General features: G+C 43.2%; 1 protein-coding gene across 1 annotated transcript in view; it reads right to left on the reverse strand.

The window, feature by feature from the left end:
* LOC137881805 (cytosolic carboxypeptidase 4) overlaps positions 1-26,175 on the reverse strand; it is a 117,300-nt gene that overhangs the window by 33,570 nt on the left and 57,555 nt on the right. The window contains exons 14-21 of the mRNA XM_068723932.1: positions 25,392-25,652; positions 19,666-19,749; positions 19,476-19,556; positions 19,113-19,261; positions 14,445-14,532; positions 13,874-14,006; positions 10,893-11,046; positions 1,094-1,274 (exon numbers count right to left, since the gene is read on the reverse strand). Coding sequence (XP_068580033.1) covers positions 1,094-1,274; positions 10,893-11,046; positions 13,874-14,006; positions 14,445-14,532; positions 19,113-19,261; positions 19,476-19,556; positions 19,666-19,749; positions 25,392-25,652 — 1,131 coding nt within the window. The remainder of the gene's footprint in view (positions 1-1,093; positions 1,275-10,892; positions 11,047-13,873; positions 14,007-14,444; positions 14,533-19,112; positions 19,262-19,475; positions 19,557-19,665; positions 19,750-25,391; positions 25,653-26,175) is intronic.

A 26,175-nucleotide genomic window follows, 5' to 3' on the forward strand; every position in this document is an offset into this window, starting at 1 on the left:
TGATTACACAAACCCTGAACTCTGTAGACTAACCCTGAACTCTGTGTAGACTGACCCTAAACTCTGTGTAGACTAACCCTAAACTCTGTGTAGACTAACCCTACACTCTGTGTAGACTAAACCTGCAGGGTACAATGTTTTGTTTCCGGGGTGGGTGTGCCAGAGAGCATGTTGCCAGTTTGAGCAAAGTCCACTGAAAACATTATATTTCCCACAAGTTAAGCTTCTGCATTTTCCAAACGCACTAGTATTATTCAAACGTCTTGTTCGGTTCGTGAGCCTCGTACCGAACGGTTTAAACGTGGATTGTTACACCCCTAGAAACGAATAATAAGCGTAGCTGTGGCGTCATCATGAGGTTATTTGGAGGAGGTTCAGCTGTAGAAGGACAGCACTGAAGGCCCAGGTATAAATGATGTGCACCCCCCCACCCCCCCTCCTTATAAAATGCTCTCCCACATTGTGTTGCTCATGTATGAAGACTAAGAACAACGATTATATTTAAGTTTAAAAACACAAAAAAGGAAAACACAGCTGTTCGTTGTAGGAGCTTACATTATGCTTGCAGTTCTGGCAGCTTTCATAGGTTGTTAATGCTGAAGCATACTTTGGATGCAGGGCAATAAACAACAGGTTTCCCAGAGTCACAGTGGAGACTAATTACTAAATGGAACTAATAAAAAAAGAAAGGAAAACAAGGCCACAGCAGTGAAGCTTTGCACAGAGCAACGCCGGACAAATGCAGAGGACTAACCTGAGAGAGACAGAGACACCGGAGACTGTAAAACTCTCTGCAGTGATCTCATGTCCAACACCGCCGAACACACAGAACATGAGAGCGTTTCATTGCAGTGTGTGTGTGATACTCTGTGATGGAGCACACAGCGATCTGTACCTCTCTCTGCAACATATCCAATACACCCTTTTCAATCACGGCGCGGTACTTTGTCCTGTTTCCTCGTGAGGAGTTACGAGTTCATGAACGCCGTATTCTACATTCACACAATGATCTATTCTACATGCGTTGACTGTTACTTCTTTAGGGTTTGGGCTCGGAGGAGGCACTGGCGCTTCGAATGCTTGTCAAACTCACGTGCCGTTGATGACTCCGTCCGGGTTCAGCATGGGGATGATCTTGAAGACGAAGGCCTCCCTCAGACTCTGGGCCACCGGGTCACTGCTGCACAGAAACTCCAGGGTGCCCTTCATCACCCAGCTGGCGTTGGACTCACCGGGATGGACGCGGCCCGTTAGCATGATGCAGGGACGATTACCTGGACGGAGACAGAGACGCGATGCGCAGTAAGTGTCAGAATGTGCGTTGTTGTTTTTTTTAACTGAAAACATTCAGTTCGTATATCTGTTACTTATTCCGTTATTCATTATTTTTATAACAACAATCAGCTACGTAAAATGACCGTATCTGTCAATGGAGTCTGGTGGCATTGAGGAGCGCGTATAACGTCTGTTTTCTTTTACATCTAACTCTGTGAACTTAGAGTTTATTTTGACCAAACCAGGTTCGGTGATTGTTGGAACAGTGGAAAAACTAACCAAGACGGATTTGATGAATTTCATTTAGTTTCTGACGAGTTTAAATGAAGTACGTTTTACGACATTTAGCAAAGTAAAATTACCGTTTCTGTCAATGGAGTCTGGTGGCGTTGAGGAGGGCGTATAGCTGCTGTTTTCTTTTACATCTGACTCTGTGAAATAAGAGTTTATTTTGACCAAACCTGAGTTGGTGATTGTTGGAACAGTGGTTTTAATCATTTTATATTAGTTTTATTAGTTTGAATGAAGTGTGTTCCCCGTGATCAGCGAGGTAAAGTTACTGTTGTCTGACTTGAGTCTGGTGGCTTTGAGGAGAGCATAATAATTGTATGTTTTGTAAGTTGAGAAATTATAATTACTGGTTTATCTACGTCACCCCCCCTCTGTCTTCACCCTGGCTCCAAGGCCGCTATACTAGACCCCCTGTCTCAGTGACGTGAACAACATATGACAATGAAATTATAGATATGATTGATTTTAAACGAATATATTTCAAGACACACATATATTTTTCTCCCACACTGTCCAAATCCCTGTTGATTTAATTTATTATAGACTGATTTCAACATGTCAAATAATGTGAATGTCCCCCCGGGTGTCATGGAACGAATGAATATTTATTGTGACATTTGCCACTGAAGACAAAAGGCACATATTTTGGGTTTTTTTGTCCAGTTGGAAAGTGCCTTTAGTGTATCAGGGATACAGTACTGGTCTAAACTGAGCAGTACCCGGTCATCCACCGCAGAGCCGGCCCCCTATATTGTTATCTGGTCTACATTTCCTGTGTTCTCTGATTGTCAGGCATCATTCAATTATCCAGATCAGGTTTTTAATTAAAGCTGCGCTGACGCCGTGTCCTCTACGCCCATCACAACAATCTATTAAGCTCCGGCGGCGGTGGTGACAGATGGGCAATTGTGACGGCTACCAGAGGCCACGTGTGATAATTGTAATGTTGCGCAAGGGTCATACATAACAGCTCTGAGTGTCAGAGATTAGAATGCAAACGTTGTGCAGATAGCATGTCAACAGATGAGAGAGCGTGTGATCAGTCAGGGCTGTTTGAGCTCTATGTCAGTCTGCTATCATCAGAGTTTAAAGGGATTATTGAGGATCGCCTCAGACCAGCCTGGTTTTCTAAAAATGACTTTCCGATACAACAAAACTGCATTGCCAATTACGTTTTGAGGGAAACAGATTCTCCTATCATATGGAAATTATTGGAAACCCCGACTGAAGTTCCTTGAATGGCCACTTGAGGCTGGCTCAAAGGAGTCAGAACCGGTGTGAAAATGCTAAACTTAACAGAAAATGGTGCCTGGAAGCAAAAAAAAGGTTTTGGTCTCTATGGCCAATATCTCCATCCATTGAATTTTTATATTACTCGCTCGTGCTAATGACATTAAATTAAGTAAAGTTGTACATAACATAATTAAGGGCACGGCCGCTTTGAGAGAAAAGCGTTTTGATAGCCAAAATAAGCATCCCAACTAATATCATAGTGAACCTGAACTACAGATAGCTAGCTGTCTAGTGCTATCGCAAACTATCACTTTAGCAGTTGTTGTGCTAACGGTACTTGGCACTGATGGGCCTTGCTCTTCCAGCTCCTCCCACTTCTTTAGACATAGGCTGTGTTCAAAATCACATTCTAACCCACTGCATACTGCCTATCTAAATCCTTAATCCTTGATTGACAAAATAATGATCGCATAATGAAGGGATGCATTAGCAGCTTATTGGCTGGTTCAAAGTCTCCCACAACTGACGACCGGTCTTAAGGCACCCAGACGCAATGCATTGTGGGGCAGTTGAGTTTGTGCAGTAAGCTCGCATCTCATATTTTATGCACGGTTTCAAACACAGCCGTGGAAACTTTTGACCTCAAAATACCAAGAAGGCGACTGCCAAAATGCTAAACTTCCAAACCGTGGTCCACAAACCATTGGACGCCGTTGCAGTGACTACGTCCACGTCTTCTATACAGTCTATGACTTTAAACCACTGGTGTGTTCCCGGGCCCACTCAGTTCACTGCCTCCTACAGCTCACTGGTCCAGCAGACGAGGTTTCCCACATCACTACTGGCCTGCAGCCGGTCGAGGCCCATTACCATTGGCTTATTATTATACATTGGTTATAACGGCAATGAAGTCTGGTACAATGGACTGAGAAGTGTTGGAACATTAGTTGCAGATAGTGAGATGGGTGTCACATTCATCATGAATTTGCCTATATGTAGAGTTAAGAGCTTCAACACTGGATTAAATGGATGTTGAAATAGTCTTATTCTTCTTCTACTCTTTAGTTTTCACCTTTGGTTTTCATGGAGAACCCACAATTTAATATCCTCTGATGATTGTCAAATTCTTTCATTTGTATTCTCTAATGGTGGCCGTGTCCTGAGGCTATTGTGAGAGCAGCTGCATCTCACACAGGACATGTTTGAAGCAGGTGATGTTAGTCACAGAGCGCTGTGTGTGTGTGTGTGTGTGTGTGTGTGTGTGTGTGTGTGTGTGTGTGCTGTCCTGTCATCACCACTTTGGGTAAATCCCCACATGCCTTTTGTTCCCCCCAGAAAGGTGTCTTTGCCTCAATTTCACACCTGAAAAGAAAGTAACAACATTTTAGTCTTGCAATGTGATACAACGGTTGGCTCACAACGATCGCTTTGTGATTTGCCGACAGAAAACACACACTGATAAAAGACTAGAAAACTATTTTAGAGGGGATACCAGAGGCTGCGATAAACCAACCGCACAGTGTCTCTGTCTGTCTCTTTTTATTGTGTAGAAAACCTCGCTCTGCTGCTGCTTTAATATCGGTTTTGTTTGCTTTTTTCAATCTTCTTTTTTTTACTTTGTAAACCTGTAAGTTCTTCACAGTTGAAGACACAATTTCAAAATGTTCCATTTGAAGTCAGGCAACTTCTGTATTGCATTATTTACAGGGTTGCTTCAACAACCTCAGAACAAATTCCAAATTCCATGTTATTGTTGTATGTCTTTATAGTTAACTGTCTTTGCAGTTTAATCAACATACTTAACAGATAATGATACATGCAACCAAGCAAACTCATCGCAGGGGCGGCGCAATGTTTGTTTGAGGCGATAGTTCCACAGCTTCACCGTCTCCTTTGCACATTGCACTGTGGGAGAATAGCATCGGTCCACAGCACACTTCTTCCACATGCTTAGAATGTATAATGAGGATGGGATCGGGACCCAGCATGTACAGCCTGGATTTACTTGTTCGGCTGTGGCTCGGAGGTGGAGCGGGCGGTTCGATCCCCGGCTCCTCCGGTCCATGTCGATGCGTCGCTGGGCAAGACGCTCAACCCTAAATTGCTCCCGAAGGTGTGTGAATGGTTAACTAGCCCTGATGGTTGGTAGCCCCTCCCATCAGTGTATGAATGGGTGAATGTCATGTAGTGTTAAAGTGCTTTGAGTGGTCTGAGGACTAAAATAAGGCCCTGAACAAGTAGAAGTACATTTACCATTTACTTAATAGTTTATTACAGTTATTCTCACAGCTTTGTCCTTCATTTGTCAGAATTCAGTTCATTGCCAAGTATTACACAAGGAATTTGCTTTAGTGTATGGATGCATAACATAAACACAGTAAAACAGAATTATTTCAAATAATTAAAGAAAAATAAGGTCAAAAACATTAATATTGAGAATTTAATTAGAAATAAAGAACATTTTAATTAAAATACGTAATAAATACTAGAACAAATATGTGTGAATTAAAAGGAAAACTGTAAAGAAGAGAATTACAAATAAGAAAAAGGTTATGTACAATATCAGAATCTTTCGGCTTTTAATTCTATAAAAATATAGAATTATAATTATATAAAAATATAGAATTATAATTTGAAACGTGGAAAATTGTTCAAGGAATGTGAAAAGGTTCACAGAATGAACTATAAAAAAGAAGATGCAACGTATGGATATATAGTCACTCACACGTATAGACAGATGTTTTTATCAGTTACTCATAAGTTCATTTGCTGAGATTTAGGAACACGTGCGACAAAACAACAACAAGGGCCGCGGCAGGAAGTGGGTCTGTGAACTGTGACGGATGCTTACAACAGGACAGTGTGGTTTCTGGCTCACCTTTGTGTTCCCACCTGATTGCAAATGTGTTTTTTTGCGCAGCCTTGAGGTTCGTCTCCAGCCCGTCCGATCGGCGCTCTGTGAGAACGGGATCTGGCCGGCGGCGTAGACGTTTGGACGACAGGGGAGCACGTCTCACACACTAAAGGCTTGTCAGGACAGACCAAACGGACACAGCTTCAGATGGAAATAAATGGACAGTAAGGTATTCTTCCGGTCTTGGTTTCAATTTAATTTGTTTCCTGTTTTATTTTGAATTTCCCTGAGTCCTGCTGTGTGTAATCATCTGCACGGGGTGATTGCTCCCTGTGTCTCTCTGCATTTGGGTCCATCCCCTGCCACCATTTAGCGTCCACCTGACAGGTATGCTCCTGCTGAAGTCACCCCAAACCGGAGAGTACACTTCAGCTGTTTATTACTAATCACATTTAGTCCGGTTTAGTGTGTTCTGTACCCTGATGGGGACAGTGGACGGTAGACCAACTGTCCCACACCTACACGTGTAAATACAGCAAGGGCATAGCATTTGACAGGGACATGTCCCTGCCAATATCCAAGTACTACTGACAAGTCTAAGTACTACTGACATGTCCCTACCAATATCCATGTACTACTGACATGTCCCTACCAATATCCAAGTAGTACTGACATGTCCCTACCAATATCCAAGTACTACTGACATGTCCCTACCAATATCCAAGTAGTACTGACATGTCCCTACCAATATCCAAGTACTACTGACATGTCCCTACCAATATCCATGTACTACTGACATGTCCCTACCAATATCCAAGTACTACTGACATGTCCCTACCAATATCCATGTACTACTGACATGTCCCTACCAATATCCAAGTAGTACTGACATGTCCCTACCAATATCCAAGTACTACTGACATGTCCCTACCAATATCCAAGTAGTACTGACATGTCCCTACCAATATCCAAGTACTACTGACATGTCCCTACCAATATCCATGTACTACTGACATGTCCCTACCAATATCCATGTACTACTGACATGTCCCTACCAATATCCAAGTACTACTGACATGTCCCTACCAATATCCAAGTACTACTGACATGTCCCTACCAATATCCAAGTACTACTGACATGTCCCTACCAATATCCATGTACTACTGACATGTCCCTACCAATATCCATGTACTACTGACATGTCCCTACCAATATCCAAGTACTACTGACATGTCCCTACCAATATCCAAGTACTACTGACATGTCCCTACCAATATCCAAGTACTACTGACATGTCCCTACCAATATCCATGTACTACTGACATGTCCCTACCAATATCCAAGTACTACTGACATGTCCCTACCAATATCCATGTACTACTGACATGTCCCTACCAATATCCAAGTACTACTGACATGTCCCTACCAATATCCAAGTACTACTGACATGTCCCTACCAATATCCAAGTACTACTGACATGTCCCTACCAATATCCATGTACTACTGACAGGGGGGGAGCAACTTGATGCTCAGTGTCTCGCTCAAGGACACTCTGACATGTGGACCAAAGGAGGATCAAACCACCAACCTCATAATGATGAAATCTTTGAACATGATCAAACATATTGCTGTTACACCACTGAGCTACAACGTAGCACATGCACATTTAAAGATGTTGAAGACACAGAAGAGGAGGGTGGAGTAAATTCAGCCTGCATGTATGTTGACTGAGCAGAGATTGAATTAAATGCAGATCAACAGAATAGTTGATATCCAGGAAAATACATATTTGAAAGCAATACAGACTAACTGAGAGCGTTACTGCACTGTGTTCCGTCTATGTGAACAGTCACCTGGTGCCTAGAGTTTGTTTATCCTTTACATAAATGAATGAATGAACACCAGAATGAAATTACCCCCAGACCCCCTGCTTAATATCTGTATGAAAGACTTGAGGCCCCTCTATGTGGTTATCATTGTATTAAAGACTGATCACCAGGGGGCACTTGGTAGAAAATAATAGTAGAATGAGAATGATAAACTGCATGCATGATGCAAACGTGTTAGCCACTGTGCAATTCTTTAAGACTGTTTAAGTTTGATCTCAAAGTGCATCCTCTGGCCTGTTCTTAAGATGCATTCCTAATAAAATAGGACTTTCATAGTTTGTCACTCAACATACAGTGTGCAGGAAACGTACAGTTTCTGCTCCTTACTTGCATAGTGTCTTTTCAAAATAAACTTCTGTACTTCTGTACTCCGTTTCTGCATGTCACATTAATATAGTGTCTTTTCAAAACAAACCATGTTTACAGGAAACCCACAGTTTCTACATGTTACATATATACAGCGTCCTTTCAAAATAAACATCCGTCTTCACAAGAGACAAAGTTTCCTCTCCTTACATGCATGATTTTTTTTCCAAAATGAACTTCTGTGTTCATAAGAAACATACAGTTTCCCCTTGTTACATAGTGTCTTTTAAAATAAACTTCAGTTTTCCTTGGAAAACGTAGAGTTTCTGCTCATTACATTACTTTTCAAAATAAACTTCCAATGTAGGCTTACTTAGTTTTTAGGCTTACTCACTTAACAAAACTGCTCGGTTAGGTTTAGCAAACAATCATGGTTTGAGTTACAATAAGTATGTTTGTTTTGTAAAATAACAACAATAACTAATTGACATTAGTGACGTATGGAAGTTATGTAACAAAATGTAGGTAAAATAAGTTAACGTTGACTTGGTATCACCCGGTCTGCTAGGGGGAAAGTCCCACATGGACTTTCTGGCTCTTTAGGTCAGTCGCTGTGAGCGTCTAGCGTCTAGTTTGAGTTGGAAGTGAGAGTTAAAAGAGGACACAGAGCCTCAGACAGGGTGTTCTACATCCATACAGAGAGGACAGGGTCTCCAGGAGACTCCTGCATGAGGAGCTCAAGTTGTAGAATCAGAATCAACGCACTCGAACATATTCACGGTTTACTTTTGACTAACAAAGGCCTGCAGAAAGAGACGGACAAGAGAGAATGAGCAAACGAGAAAGGAGGGATGGAAACAAGAGAAAAGTTGTCAGTTCCAGACAGAAGATAGTAAGACCATAGCCCAAAGTAGGACAGAGAAGGCATCCTAGTCCAGCTCCAGCTACCTGGAGGCCATGCCCGCCCTGCTAAATGAGATTATGTTTGATAATTCACGGCCTTCAGAGATGAGCTGTGATTGCACTGGAAGCCTTTTTTAATTAGAGACAAGAGGAGTGAGGCATGAAGCAGGCTGCTCGGTCTAATCCGTCCCTCTGTGAAGGAAAGCGATAAAGAGCAGAACTTGGTTTGGGAGTCAATAAGATGATTCTATTTCTAAAACAGAGAAGAAATAAATGGGTTCAAATGAGTTTACAAACTCAAGTCAACTTCAAATTCAAATATGGTTTTCACTGAAATGAGAGGAGTTCTGAGCTTTTCATCCAAAAAGTGTCACTTGTGGCGCTGCGCTATACCAACTGACACAGCTGGTTGTAATTAGACCTGATTAGCATACTCATTTGCATACACAGGAAGACTGGAACTGATTGCCGGCTGCCCCGGGACTTGTTTGCCCTCAAGTTTGGGTTGTTTGTCCAACATAAACCCACACACAAACCCCCTCAGGACTCAGGACTTCTTCTTTTTTTAAGTTCACATACTGATCTACATAAGCCTGCCACCCCCCCCCCCCCCCCCCCCCTCTGTCAGTCTCAGAGTGAATGGGGTTTTGAGGTTAATTGCTTGTTCGAGACAAGTGAACACCAGCTTGCCCTTCCGCGGTGGGACATCTCCTTTTTGCTGCACCTCAAGGCAACCGGCAACCTTTTGGGTGTGCTAGAGATCAACAGCAACGCCTCTTGGCATAAATGGGATTCGGCGACCTGAACGAAATCAATGCCAAGTGCAAATTGGGCCACGAGGGAGACAAACACTGAGGAGAAGGAGGTGAATTGCCAGTGGCAGAAATACACAGCTGGGTCATCAGATATGTGCACTGGGGATAAACCCGGAGCCGCTACATAATCCCTTGGCCATGTTTGTGGTGAATTGGGATCCTTAAGAATTCAGTCTGAGTTGTTGGAAACACCTGTGTTGATTGAGGCTGTTCTCCTTCACCATTCAAAACCCACGCAATTAATTATGAGCCAGGACAGGTGACGTCGGACTCAACTTCCGTGCTTACAATTACAGAAAGGAACTTTTAACTGGTGATGAAACAGTCTCAGTGTCAATGCCTCTATAGGACCTACATCAGTGAACGAGACCATCAGAGAGAAGATTGGCTCTTTCTATAGAGTTCTTCTTAAGGCTCGTCATCCGTGCCACCGGGTCGGATTCTGGTCAAATTAGATGAAATCATGCAGGTTCACCAGGAAATCCTTCAGCTCAGACTCCGCTGCAGCCTTCTCCCTGCAGTCTGAAGCGCCGGCGGTTGGTGGAGAGCTCTGCCCGCAGCAGCAGGCAAACCACGGTTTATTCCTAAACCTAACCAAGTAGTTCTGCAACATATTGTGCACCTGGACATGTCGTATGAACCGTTACATCAGGAAACCATGGTTTACCGGAGGTAGCTGTGAGTGCAGTTTACTGTAAACCCATACGAACTTCATAGTTTCATTTAGAAATGCATCAATGGTGAAATCGATCAGTTTACTGAAACCTTGACTGTTCTGGGGACAATGACAAGAGAAAATGGCATAATTGCTATGCACAAATGCCCGGTGTGTAATAGCAGCTACAGTAGTTGGGTATAATATTATGCTAATGTAGATATGCTGTTATGAATCTCATATGGTTTTCTCCTAAACAAATTATTTCTTCATATTTCTGACTGCCAAGGATCACTGGCTTTCAATTAAGCACTGAGAAACAAACAAAGCGTGGGATATCTGTCTCTGTCAGGATGGATGGCTGGCTGTTTGTCTCCTTTTGTCTGTCTCTCTCACACACACACACACACACACACACACACACACACACACACACACACACACACACACACACACACACACCTGTACACTCTGCACACAAACAAAAACAGTGCAATAATAGCCTGCCCACACAAACACACACACACACACACACACACATTCCATCAACTCGATATCAAACGGATGCCTCCCTGTTTATATGACCTCCAGCACTCTGACCCTTAATCCAAGCACACACACACACACACACACACACACACACACACACACACACACAGCAGTACTCACGGAGTTGGTGCATGTCTATCCAGCTCCTGCTGGCAGGACAGGCGGTGATGGTGATCACGGGACACGCGTTTCCAGCCAAAGTGCCACAAAGAACCTGCTGCTGGAAAAACACCTTGGCGGGGTCCACCGACTTCTGCAGCACCTTCAGGTGAGCCTGACGGACACAAGTGTGTGGAGTTGGCATGTAGGCCCTGATGTAGACATGCATATGCAGTGCAGTCATTTACAGTGACATGATTTACATTGGGATGTCTCTGTATTCACATCTTACTGTCTCCTAATGTTTATATGAAATCAACATAATAAGTAACTATCTTGACATGTTTCATTTTTCCTGCATTATCCATCTGTGGCAACTAAAGGACTATTGATGCTTTTATTGTTCCCTTTAAACAACTAAAATATTTGGGGGGTTTTGCGGGGCATTTTAAGCCGACAGTGGCGAGACCACTTGGAGACATGTTGTGGTTTTGGTCAATGTTGACTTGAGGAATGAGACGATTGGATGCATAAACATTTCACCAAAACCAACTTTCCCCAATCTTCAGGGTTCATGTGAGACGCAGAGCTCTCCAGGTCAGTGTAAGCTGGCTAGTCGCCAGGAACAAATGGCATTGTCATTTCTGCAAACCATGGATACATTGAATGTGGTTCGGAGGGAGTTCGGCGTATAGCCACTGCTCCTTTGGGTCGAAAGGTGGTTCGGGCATCTGATCGGGAGGCCTCCTGGGCCGTTCTCTTTAGTGGTTTTCCAGGTACGTCCAACTGGTAAGAGACCCCGGGGTAGACCCAGAACACGCTGGAGACATTATACGTCTCGTCTGGCCTGGGAGCGCCTCTGGGTTCCCAGGAAAAGCTGAAAAGCCTTGCGGGGGAGAGAGACGTCTGGAATACTCTATTAAGCCACCGGGACCCGGCTCCAGATAAGCAGAAATGATAATGGATGAATAATGGAATGGGCGTTTTTGCATTCAGGCCGAGCAAGTGGTGTTTGACAACCAACGATATGCAGAGCAAGTCACGTATCTGAAGTGATATGATAAACAGTATTGAGAGCAAGAAAGTCCACAACGGACAGCTAGGAGGTATGATGGATTGGACAAACAAACACAGGACGTTGTAATGGAGTGAGACCTCTGCTCGCAGGAGGCCGCGGACCTCTCGCTCTTTCGTTGTTGTTTGAGCAACGAAGTCACGCTAAGAAAAATCAGCTGGATCCGGCTTACAATGAAAAAGTATTTATAATTCACAAATGCTAAAAAGACAATTACAAACTGAATTACACTGTCGACAGTAAGGGATCGCGAAACCGAGTTCAAAGACTCTCCCCCCCTACCGGCCTACAAACGCCAGTTTACAGTAAAGAGGATCGCCAAGAACTGAACAACATCTCTCCGAACAATGTTTTTATACCCAAAAGTCAGTAGTTTACTTTCAAAAGTCCATTATCAGCTTTGAGATTGGCTGGAATCTGATTGTCTCCTCCTGTCCTCGGACAATGCTCTCCATTGGTCTAAGTGATCCGCATAATGTCTGAACAGTGTCCTCTGGTCCGACCTGTTTTCTCCTCATAAAACTGCGTTTACCCGACCCCCATGTTTTCTTAGGGCTGTCTTCATCTACATCTCTGTTTGATCAATACGTCTCCTTCCCCCACTGTTAACACCTCACATTCCTGAAGTCGGCTCACCAAACTCATCACATTATCATACAGTTGTTTTCGGATCTGAAAAGCCTGTCTCAAAGGTCTCTCTCTTTCCCTGAAAACATTCAGTAACTGTATTTTATAGTTTGATACATAGAATGATTATACTTTTATGATTTAACACTTTTCCAAACAAACATGTTATAACATTATATCCACCACTAGGAGTGATTATTAAACACATTAACATTGCTTTTTAACTTTAAATTCTTCACAACGTTCACCTAGAAGACCACTATTCATGTCCTGTGCAAAGCCACACTTAAAAGTTGAGTTTACCCTTGTTGATACGGTTGTTCTGGTTGTTACCAGGTTGTTATTTTAACACAAACCATGATGCTTCTTCTTGCCTTAACTAAGTACTTTTGTTGCCTAAACCTAACCAATCATTTCACAAAGTTAACCAACGCTGTATTGTGCGTTCCTGATACGAGGCTGATATGAAACTTATTTTTGTTCCGTCAACGTATCCTGTGGTTTACGGAAACTTACTTACTTACTTAAGTCAAGATTTATTCTGGTGACCGGGTTGGTTTGGCATTTCTATGGTATACATGCTCCATACAGCAAACATTAAAAGGAATGTTGGGAAGTTGAGGGCCCAGGACTTTGGCCCATCCATCCATTTGGTGTGCACAGTAAATCTTTCCAATACAAACTACCTCTACTCAAGATTCCATAAACACTGTTGCTTTGGATTTTGATTCTTTAGTCTTTAGTCTAAACATTTCCGTTCTTCTGGCCCCATGAAGGAGGACTTGTTATCACTTTATAACATTTACCGTCATACTCATCTCTGGTTGCAAAAATTAAATGTAAGGCTGGAGAGAAATCCCAATAATCAGAATTACCGTATTGGTTGCAGGAAATGAGCATTATAATCAATGTCCCATGGCCGCTACACTGATTTATGATTACATTTGCATACCAGCATGGTTGCGTGGAACTCAGCTGAAGGATACACATGAATTATTTAAGCAATTACAGATTGACTTTTTGAAGAAGCTTCATTTGTGGTATATGATATACTGTGGCTTCCAACCAACAAGGATGATTCCTGTTTACCGTACTCACAGCCTTTTGACCCTTGTCTTTGTGTTGAGATCGGCTTTACTTCTTCATTGTTTGGGTTCCCAAAGACCTCACTGCTGTATTAATATCGTTGACTTGACCAGTTGTCCTTCATAGGATTCTCATGGGTTTTTATTTCAAACGTTCAGCTGTAAAGTAACTCCAGTATCAAAGGAGATAGATGGTTGGTGGGGTGGATCAGTACCTTCAGAGCGGAGTATGTGTAGGGATAATGGTAGGCCAGGTAGCAGACGTCCTCGTTGTGTTTGAAGGTGATGGTGAAGGTCAGAGTATAAAAGGTCGTTCTCCTCCTGCCTCGAGCCGGACAGAAGTGGTTTCTGGAGGAGAAAATAGAGGGAATGACAAACATTAAGTTAAGTTATGTGAAGATAAAAGATCCATCTCCTGTCGCGTCTGTGAGGTCTCTGTCTCCAGCACTGAGCGCTCTAGTGCAGCACTACTTTGCTCTTCAGACACCACTTAGCATTCAAACAGCTCTTTGTCATTGACCTTTCTTTTGTTGGAGTTCTAGCGTGAATCAATATCATGCTGTGTCATATGTTAAAACACTGAGTTATGACTTCAGTCATTCAGGCTTCGTGTGTGTCCTGAAGAAGAGACACGCTGGCACAATTATACTTATCTAAGGGGTCAAGATGCCGTGCTGAACTGTTCACGTTCTATAAAATCATAATCTCTCTATGTGATTGGATTGCCAGCATCTTCTTTAATGTAATGCTATTTGTAGTTTACTGCAGAATTTCTTATTTTCTTACCTGAAATAACAAATTTCAGTCCCGGTCCTGACCCAGTGTGGTTTACCTTCCAGAGCTTCCCTTACTGAGTACAGCACGGGCTGCATTCCTGCAGGGCACACACACACACACACACACACACACACACACACACACACACACACAGACAGTTAGCCACATGGAACAGACTGGGTGTAACAGCAGTGAAACTAGTAGAAACCGCTTGTAATGCTGCAGTGTCACTGTCTCTATAATAATATGATGTATGCTATATAATGCTAAAATGTTCATCTTTGATGTAAGATTGTACATACATTGATACATTTTATGGTTGTTGTGCCACAGCAGTACAACTAGTGGAAATGGTGGATAACGCTGCAGTGCAACTATCTCCATAATATTATCATATATATATATATATATATATATATATATATGAATATATGAAGTTAAAGGTTTCACAATATTCACAACAGTTCTAAGATGTTAGGGGCGTTTGCTGCCCCCCCCCGCCAAGTTTCCTGACTGTCAAAGACACAATGAAGAATGATGACCTTGTAGCTAGGACCCCAAACATCTCTCCCTCAGTAACCACGGTCTTTTCATACGGTGGATGTTTTGCCCCGAGGCTGGAGAAGTTAAAGAGCCATCGCTTCTTGTTGAATCAAAAAAAAAACAACATCAAATCTCCAGGGGTTAAAAATAGATAGTTGTTGGATGGATTTGTAGCCTGTCAGCACATTGCAATCTTCAGAAGAAAAGACATTTTCTGTACAATGGGACGGGGACTATTTTGGACGAGCCGCCTTTACCTTCTACTCATTGGCTCCTTCCTGAGATGAAACCGATTTCCCCGGTGGACGTTAAAAAGAGCTATTTTCCGGTACAAAGGGCATTGTATGAATCAGGGTGTAGTAAGTGTGCGTGGAAGAAATGAGATTGCTGCTGGAGGTACTGAGTGTGCTTTGCGATGCCTCTTTGTCTGTGTGTGTGTGTGTGTGTGTGTGTGTGTGTATTTAGCTCTAGCGGATGGACCCACTGCTGAGCCTGTAGAGCTGTCTCTAGAATGGGAGAGAATAAGAAGAAGCACGGCGAGGGGTCCGCCCCATCAGCCCCCACACTGTGTGTGTGTGTGTGTGTGAGTGTGTGTGTGTTGGACAGAGACTGAGCTCTGATAGAGGGTCAGAGGCCATATAAATAAGAAAATCCCACTGATAGAGTCGTAGGGGGTAATACAGCGACATGGCTCTACTGAATGAGGTCTGCTTTCATGTCAGCTCAAGGGGCATATATATATATATATAAAATATATATTCACCACGCCGTTCAAAGAGATTGAGAGTTTGTATTGGACATGAAGCAATGAAGATTGATGTTGCACACTGCACCTGCACATTGAGTTTAAAGGCCTTTACACACCGGGGGGCATGATAAATAAACAAGCCGAAAATTCAAAATACTGCAAATATTTCACATCAGCAGCAGATGCAAAACTTTTGAAATAAACGGTTGGAATTGATTCTTACAGGCAGAGGACCGACTATTAGGATCCTGAACCAGAGCAGCATCTGGCAGTCTGCCTCAGCTAAGTTGTTGTATAAGATACTGTGAGCTACATTATTGAGTTTCCTGCTCTGAGTACATTTGAGTTCCCTCTTGTAAACAGTTATGCAGTGTATATGTCCAGGGCTTTTACTGTGAACGGACAGAGTAGATCAGGTATGCGCTGCCTTGGTCAAGATTGAAAGGAGTAATACAGTTGGCCCTCCTTGTTCAGACTCATGTATTTGCTCTATAATACTTGTGAGTACTACAGTGTACTTTCCGCTCGACGTAAATCAGATGATGTATTTATTCCTGGTGCAAAAGCTGAAGCTGATAAAAATATGAAGTCGTTTATATGTAAATGTTGTGTTCTGTGTGAAAGTTTTCAGCACAAAAACATCCAAAAAATTGTTGACGTGCAAATAAATCACTCGAAAAATAAAAAATACAACACCGCCAGTAAATAAAGGCTCTGAAACGACATTATGAGCAGTCTTGAGTGAGCATTTTACATTTACTTCTTGTAAAAAAAAGTGTCACGTCATCCTGCCCAAATCAGCTCAGAGAGAAATTTGAGTTTTTTGTATGAAAATGGAGGAATTCAAAAATGTTTTTGCTATTCCGATAGATGCTTACAATAGAAAAGTGAACGCCATCAGGAGAGCGAGACTCTGTTAAAGCTCATCAGTGCTATTGTCATTTTCATACTATATTTGGTGGCATTCAGTCAAATTCAGTCTCTGTTAAAAGTATGCTGTATTAGCTATTAGGAGCCCCCTTATCTATCAACGGATTACTTGTATACGGAAAAAAACAATTGTTTGCAATGGACATCGGAGGTAATAACATCCGTCACACTGAATTATATCCATGTGTTTCACATCTGTGCTCACATTTCACTGAGCTATGAAGAAGAAAAGGAGAGAGACTTTTGACTTATACTCCCATCAGGCAGTGTCTTTGCCTCTCCTTAAACTTTCCCCCCTTGGGAGGCTTTCGTCTTTATTCAGAAGGATGCTATAAATAAATGAGCACAGTGAAGATTCCACTCCCCACCTCCTGCTGGAATGCTAATCCAAACTGGTATTAATAAAAAAGAAGTACTGTCCCTGCAGAGAATCAAAGGCCACTCTGAAGCGAGGTCCAGGTGTGCAGTGTGCAGGCCCCGGTGTACTCCATCAGGGTGACACCATTCATACAATTTGGGGATTAGTGTCTTGCCCAAGGACACATGGTCTAGCGGAGCCGGGGACCGGACTGATTGAAGGACGACCCTGCTCTACCACTGAGCCACAGTCGCCACACAAGCAAGTGGTGTTGGATGAGTCAAACAAAGACAGGACTTTGACCCAGGAGACCTGTTCGTGTCCATTGTGTATCCAAGTCAACGTGGACCATTTAGTCACGTCAACTGAGCTTCTTTTCCTAACCCTAAGTCAGTGTTTTCATTTCTTTGCCTTAACCTACATTATCTGTGAAGACGGAACTTTATTTTGAAAAGACACATATGCATATAGCGAGTGTACATCGGCGCAACGTCCCCCGTCACGACCAGAACTGACGCTAGAAGGGTACGTGGAGCCCCATGGGTTGATTATTAGGACCAGTGACCAAGATGCCGTATTTGACAAGTTGCGACAAGGACATTCATGACATGTGGACCTTTGCAACCACATGTATGCCCTCACAGTCAAGGTGTCTGGAAAACACAAAGACCTGGGACTTGGCACACTGACCACTGGCTAGAGCTTGTTTGCTGTACATGAACTAAAACCTCTCTGGCGGGGAAAGAGGTGGAGTTGGATGATGATCAATAGCATCTGAATGCAACACAGACCTTGGAACCAAACTTGTAAATCACAGGGTGTTTCCAGGCAATTTTCAGCAGGGGAGGAGAACTGCTGACCTCAACAACAGGGGATGTAATCAGAATGAAAAAGAAGCACTTTAAGGAACTGCTCGCAACTGACGTGCCCTTGCGGAGGTCCCTCGGGTAGTTGAGAGGCCTCTCAGTGGCAAATGGCACCTGGCTAAAATGAGATAAATCCTAAATGCTGATGGCTATGGATGTTGTTGGGTAATGTGTTTGCATTATTGTCATTCAAGAGTGTCGGGCTCCACAAGGCTTTTCCTTGTCACCAATTCTGTTTGTGTGAGTGTCCAGTTTGGTGTCTTTAGGATTGCGTCTGTCCTTTGTTGCCCTTGATATAGTTCAGCCAGCTTCACTGAGGTGTGAGCACGCACTGGGGAGGAGCCAAGTGGTGATGCAGTTGGGATGGTCTGAGGTGCTGTTGCATTCTCTCGTTAAACTTTTTTCATAAAACTCTGGCAGTCCATACTTAACTCTGAGCTTGCCAGTGAGAACACTGATGTTAAGCATGTTTCCAAAATTGGCGAATAGTAAACTACGTGTACATTACCTATCATATTTGAAATTAAATGTGTACAGTAATCCGGGCAAATACCGCAAGTAAACTAGTCCCAATACGGCGCTGGGGTCTCCCTACGCTATGTTTAAATAAGGGCAACATTTTCTATTTTTACCTTTACTTTCCAGGTAAAGTTACTTGAAAACAATATCAGGAGTTTCGGGGAGAACGTGCAGTTCCCAGCTGTCTAGCCTAACGTGGAGAAACAAGTACCATCAGCTCTGTTAACAGTGCTCAGCTAACCTTGGTTAACAGCCTTAGAGGGCTAAGAATAGGGGACAGAATAAATGAACTCTTAGCTTACTGTGGCATCATTGTGAAATATAACATTAGTTGCTCTCAAGGTAAACATCATTGGTCGGCATCACAAACAGAACACAAACAAGTGTCCGTTAACCGGTGACTCCAAGCCAAATGCGCTGTGGTTACACCGTGGTAACGGTGGCTGCTGTGTCCTCATGAAAGCCTTCTATTTTACTTTAATCCATTTTTAATCACATACTCACCTGTGCTTTATTATCTACGGCAACCATTTACGCAGGTTACTGTCTGCAACTGTGGACGCATCTGGCTGAAAGTCACCGGTTTAGACTGTTAGCGGACAGTAGAGCCACTACAGCGCGCCGTCGCAGTAATGGCGACACCGCTAGACGGCAAATGACACAAAGCGGTTGCCAGATTCATACACACACAAACAAACACAAAAGCTCCTCACCGTAGTTGAACTGGCTGTTGCTCTTCTCACAGTTGATGACGTTAAAACGGTAGGGAACGGCTGCCACCATGTTACTGACTTCAAAGTAGAACCACTGGGTGTGCTGGCAACTGTTTGCGTCTGCATTCAGTATGAGGTCATATTCATTTCTACGGAAGAGAAGAAGAAGAAGAAAAGACACCTGCTACAGCGGTTGTATCAGTGTCGAATGTGGGCCTCCTGTGTTAGGACCGCAGAGAAGTAATAATACCACACTGTTTCTCATTGACTTACTTGACCTTGTGCTCAATGTGTGTGTGTGTGTGTGTGTGTGTGTGTGTGTGTGTGTGTGTGTGTGTGTGTGTGTGTGTGTTCCGTCCATACCTGCGGACCTGAACAGCCTTCCTTAGGTTCCCACATTCAAACTTGGAGAAAAACTTCAATGTATCAGATGGACACTGAAGACTGACAGACAAAGAGATGTTCACAATCTCAATCCAAACATGAATTTTGTACAGCTTAATGAATCTGTCCGTCTTGTGTTGGTGCATGTGTCTACAGTATGTAAACCAACCTGCTGTCTTCCAGGTCGAACACTACCTGGTTGATGATTCCATCAGTAGAGAGGAAGCGTTGGGCATCTTCAAACACTTTCTGCCTGAGAAAAGGAAGCACAGGCAGCCACACGTATGTTAACATTGAGAATGTATCTTAGTACAAGGACCTTTAATTTGGTTTTGATTTTGGGCGGTCCCTGTGGACAAAAGTGTTTCCGGGCGAAAGCGTCTCATTTTACTGTCTGCCCTGCCCGTTACTGGTTCTGGTTGTTTCCGGGCCTCCCTTCCCTCCAGCGGACCCAGCAATACGGCCTGGGGCTCCAGCAGCCTGGTGTTGGTTTTGGCCCCCAGCATGGACCGTAAAGCTCGGCTCCTGGCCTCCCGCCGGAGCTCAGACCGCAGATGGGATCTGGTTACGTCTGTGGTGTGTCGGTCGCTGCCGGAGGCTCCGATGGAGTCTTGAACTACAGTTGTTTGATTTCACCGGCATCGGACCGGTGGCACCAATGTTATGCATGCCAATTCATTCAATTCAAAGGAAGTGCGAGTGAAAGTTCACATGTGCACAACAAATTCCTTTACAGGAAACCCGTGGCAAATGTTTTGGGGGGATTTCATTGAGCCTATAAATGGAGAGAAGACACATTGCGTTTTATTACCTTTCTAAAGTGTTTACAGGATCAGCATGTTCTATCCACCCTAACACCCCGAGTTGACCTTTTTTAAAGTCAAAGACTCAACCACTTATAGCTCCGTGTTTTACTGCTTTTTGAGGGAAACACAAATTGTTAGAAAAATGCTTTAACAAATGATTCATATGACCGTTCTTTGATCCCTATGACTAAGGATGGACTGTGTTGGTTTTCCATTTAACTTTCTACAGCTAACACACAGCATTAACCACTCTAAAAGTAGTATTGTGTGTAAAAGTGTTTTCAACAACAGCCTGGTCAGCTCCATGATATCCTGTTCTTCAAACATTTTCAAAAGCTATTTAAGAACAGTAGTCCCATGACAGAGGCAGAGTGGACTGGAGGAAAACATCAGGGTTAGAAATGAGACGGAGCTTGAAAGGTTGCTCGCATTAGGCCTCATCTCCTTCTACACCCGAGACAATCTACTCGCAATGCAGCCTTAACAGAAATAGCATTAACATTATTTCTGTTACGGGACTGCAAAACTCCAAAAAATATGTGTTTTTGTTTTATTTCGATGTGAGCGGCAACAGACCTAATTAGATTAAGGTCAGAGTGAAATTGCATTTTAACATTTATAAATGTCAGCGTCTGTTGGCCTCTTGAAAGTGCTGAGAAAATGTCTCGGAGACTAAAAAGTGCTCTACGTACACACACACACACACACACACACACACACACACACACACACACACACACACACTCCTCTATATACACACATATAACAATAACAACATATGTAGAGATTTAAATGACACTCATATAGCCACACAGCTCAAGTAACAATAGACACAATTAAAGGTTTAATACATAAATGAAATAGAAATACTGCCTCCACCAATCATGTCTGTCTAAAGTGTCATCACTTTATCTTTTTATCTTATAAGACATTTATGTGAAATTGTCATAATTAGCATATCAATTCATGAGTTAAATGTTGTGAGATAACAGTGACATTTGTCTACCCAAAAAATCTACTCAGTTCCTACTTAAATCCAAGTGGACGTTGGTGCCAAATTGGAAGAATTCCCTCGAGGCCTGCCTGAAATATTGCATTCACAAGAATTGGAAGGACGCGAGGTCACAGTGAGGTTTATCCACCAACATCTCATTAGTTCATCCTGGAGTCCAGCTGGATGTTGGTACCCAATTTGAACAAATTACCTCCAGGCGTTCCTGAGATTGCGTTCACGAGAATGGACCGGACTTTTGTACTACTTTTGACGGAAGGACAACCCCAAAAACATAAAGCCTCTGCCAACGGCTGTCGCCAACATTTACACATTTATATTTCTAGAGAAAATTGTTTCTCTGACAATTAATATTTTGGAAAAGAAACATTTAAAACAAGACAAATTAACCTCAGGGTAGCAAAACAAAATGCACGCAGAGGTGAGGTCTTCACTGGCAACAAAGATTGGTGTAACTGCTGTGTAATTAGAGCAGAGTTGTTCAACCTTTTCTGAGCCGCGGCACATTTTTTTACATTAAAAAGATCCCGCGGCACACCAACAACTAAAAAAGTTACAATCATAAACTCAAAAAAAGGCCAAAAATCAAAAGTGGGACTACGTTGAAGGCCAAATAGGGTCAACATTTAATAAACAGGACAGAAGGGATAATGGACAAAAAGAAATAGGCTGCAAAGTCGGCAAATCGCCGAGTGAACTCTCGAGTGAGATGCTTCGTTATGTCCCAGAAAAAGGTCAGCTCACATCGCCACGTTTCGTCCCGGAGCTCTGTGGTGGGGCTGTTATGATAGACATATATATATGGATATAATTGACATGTCTGATACATGCCGACAATGACACGTCTCTCAATGTGTTGGTCCTTACTCGGCTTTTCTTCTGGGTTACAATGTTGTCCAGGGTTCAGATCAGAGTCTGCATTTGTCCTTTTCAAATATCTCTCATCACTGTTTGTCTCGTCACTTCAACCTCTCCTGCTCTTCTACTGTCTTAAATGAACACGGCCATTACTGCGCTACCTACTGCCACCCACTGGCATGGAAGAGTATTTCATTACTTAGCCAGTCACTATGTTGCAGCTCAGACGCTCAACAATGGCAAAGTATTTGCAGCAACTAAATAATATTATTTTGGACCGATTAAGTGAAATTGGACATTGTCCCACGAGACACCTGACGATCTCTCACGGCACACTGGTGTGTTGAAAATCACTGAATTAGAGAATCATTTGTGAAATACTATATTTTCATCCGTCAACAAATCTCAGGTACAGACCCAAAGCAACACTCCACAAACTAGTATTGTGTACCAAGGCCTGTATATCCAGCATATCCTCTGAGCTCCACAGTTAAAAACAGGTCAATGAGCCACACTGTTGCTCTGGGTGACAGTTTCCTTCATTACTATACACAATGTGTAGTTTTATTCTTACTCAATCCCACACACACTGTCCCGCTGCCCCATATATTCACTAGAGCATGGATTAATCCGCCGCTGAAAATAGTCCTCAGCAAACTTTTAAATAATGAATTTAAACAAGGACTATTGATGGATACTCGGATGTTGATTACAGATGTCTCTCTTCCGTTGTAATTCGATGGCAAAAAGTCGTTTTTGGCCCTATCGCGTCATATGACAGAAATTGTAGTTCCGCCGTTTGGCTACTATGTCAAAGTTGATCCAGCGCTCCTCCTGGGGGCTTTGAGATCACCTGAACCAACGGTGATGAGAGAGAAGTCGTTTAGGACCCTTCCCCCCCAGTGTTCTATCAATAGTCAACGTCGTGTCTCTTAAGCATGACCAGGAATCTTCCAGAACTTTAACCGCATCTTAATTATTGTAACAACAACAACAATGGTCCGCTATCCTAAGTAAAGTACTTATTTGCAGCCGAACCACAATGTTACCATAAACCTAACCACATCGATGAAAAAAGATGTATTTTTCTAAAGTGATTCTTGAAGAGTTTATGAAGGACCTGACATAGAACACACTTCCATGAGTCACTCTGGACAAACAACACACTTTGGAGAACTTGTTGCGGCGTTGAGCAGCAGCTGTCAATATCTAACTCTGGGACAACGGGATGGACAGACTACAAGGTCTAGATATGAATCTTTTATAAATATTGGAGCCAGTGGACATGGCCCAGGAGGAGTACTGACGTTTACCTTATCTAATCTCGGCACCACTGACGCCAACATCATCTACTCGCACTAGAAATCTGTTTTTGACAGAGTGAAGAAACGTCTGGAGAGACATTTAAACGTCCCTGTTTACCTGTGTCCTCAAAAGGACAAACTCTAACGACTTCAGGCTAAGTGTCGTCCTAGAGAGCTGAGCTAATGTCCATGAATAACCTTCTCTTGTTTACAACAATCTACTTGGGAACTGAAATATAAAACCTGAAACTGACTCTGATGCTAAAAAAGAGAAACGGTGACACTCGCTATCAGCAGCAATCAGCACAGAAATGAAGACGCCTGCATTGAAATGCACGGCGCAGTGCTATCTCCTCCTCTCTGTCATCGGCCCGTCCGCTCTGTGTTTACAAAGTACAGAGTCTCTGTGAGTGCGTGCATCATGTGTACTTACTGCATGATGTAGAACATGACATGTGTACGCTCTCAGTCCGGACCTACACTCGTATCACAGCAATCTAGTATTAATAGATCTATTTTACCTCGACTATTTCACTGCTGTATGAGAGCCGTGCAGCTCTCGGTGCTGCCATAGTTACATGAAGACAGATAGCACACCGAAGAGAGACAGAGGGGGGGGGGGGAAGGAATCACAGGGACCATTATGGACGTGGAAGCGGTAACGGCAGTGTCACGTCTGCTGGAGAGAGGAGGGAGATGGCTTCATAAAAGACCGGATGGGGAAATAATGGAATGCGACAAGGAGCCTGGGAGAGGTGGTAGGGGTGTGGGGTGATAGTACTGAGTGAGGAGGGGGGAGAAGAAACGAGGAGGGAAGCTAAAGAAGAAGAGAGTGTGTGGAGGGAGAGACTGATCCTCAGCTCTGTCCTCAGACACCGGACCTCGTGCAACCATCACTCCAACACATTCGTTCTTAAGCGGCTTGTACGAGTGATTTAGGAGAACTTGCAACATTCAGGTCACAAAACAATTTCCGAATGATTTTGACCCGTAGTAGGAGTCGTGTGCGAGAGTCAACTTATTCACTTGGACATGGATTGTATATTTATTTTACCGGGCTGAGAATGATGACGTTTCACAAGTACAGACGAGAGCGCATATTGAAAGGCCTAGTCTCACATATAACCTGGTTTGTATTTCTTTAGACCAATCACCACTTTGAGTGGCGCTGAGCACACGATGCAGCTAACGGCGTCCTTTCATAACAGACAGTGGAAGGGTAGAAGAACTACATGTGAGCTACATGGCCATTGGCAGACGTATGGTCGGTGGCAACCTCCAAGCCTGAAAAGTGAAGCCAACGCGGAAGTGCATCCAACTCCTCTGGATGCAAAAACAAGGACAGTTGTATAGAAGTCGATGAGAAAATGCCTCTACCTGTCACTTAATGCATTCCCTCAGTAAACATCGTGAATGAGTTTATGGTTTGAATTGTTAGTTTCAAGTGGTGAACTTGAGGCTTCAAAACTCCAAAAACCAATGGGAGCAGTCAAAGTGACTGTCTACTTCTTATATACGTATGTATACATATACTGTGTATATATGTACATCGTTAGGATTTTATTGATACTAGTACATTATCGATACTGCTTATCGGTTCGGTTCCTTATTGATTCTCCTATTGTTAAAAAAAAAAAGAAAAATTGTCTAATCAACCAAAAACATCACGACCCCCCTGCAGTGCCGCCGCGGACCCTCTAGGGATCGCGGACCCCCTGTTGAAGACCTCTGAGCTCAGCGATTAGCTTTCATTGATTAGCCTGTTCTTATGGCGTCGCTAACGTTACCTGCGGTGGACGAGGACGGGAAGTCTGCATTTCTGTGACAATGAGCCATTCTTAAACCCATCTCTATGTTCATGTTACATGAACTGCATTACAGACGTCAGGTAAGTGCTGTAACGAGCATGGCGTACCTCTGGATGTTGGGTTTGCGCGGGGCCATGGATTCATGTCCTGGCGGCGGTAGGTGCCCCCAGAAGTCCGGGAAAGCCAGGATGCTGAACCCTGGGATAGATTTGGTTTTGGCAGCTGCTGCGCGGTACAGCTTGGGCTCATGGTGGGGGATACAGGCTCCACGTCTCTCCAGTAACCTGTCTATCATGGTACGATGGTTGTCTGCATCTTCCTCCTCATCGCCCTGATCTTCTCCTCCCTGACCGAGGGAGGCTTCATCCCTACAGGTGAAGAAAACAATCAGAGGTTCAGACTGCTGGAATTAGCGATCAAAGGCAAACCAGTTTCAAAGGCGAGATGATTTGTGAATATTTCTATATCTTTGTGTCTTTTGTGAGACTTTCCAATTATGTTATCAACATAGATGTTCCATGTCAAATTATATAAGATTTATAAACTGTCAAAGGACTGTGCAGGAGCAGAATAATGGGTGCCAACAGATTAGAAAGACACTCAAGATAACAGAAAAAGAGACTCAAATTCACACATTGACCACAGAGAGACACAACATGACCACAGAGTTCTGCATCTCTTTCAGTCTGGGGTTCCCTCTTTGTAGGAGGGCCCAGGTGACTCCATGTCAGTGGAACTCAGACGATATGTAGGTCTTTCCCAAAGAAATCCCTGAACTACAGCTCCTCATGCTCAAACAGACGTCTCTCGGTTGGAACATTACGGGACACAGCATGAGCTAGTAATAATGGATGGGATGTGAGGGGAACTGAAGAGGTAACGGTCAGCTAT

Source organism: Cebidichthys violaceus, unplaced genomic scaffold (assembly GCF_023349555.1).
Source record: "Cebidichthys violaceus isolate CVI_PGR_0920_01 unplaced genomic scaffold, fCebVio1.0.p SCAF_3, whole genome shotgun sequence".
Taxonomy (NCBI): Eukaryota; Metazoa; Chordata; class Actinopteri; order Perciformes; family Stichaeidae; genus Cebidichthys; species Cebidichthys violaceus.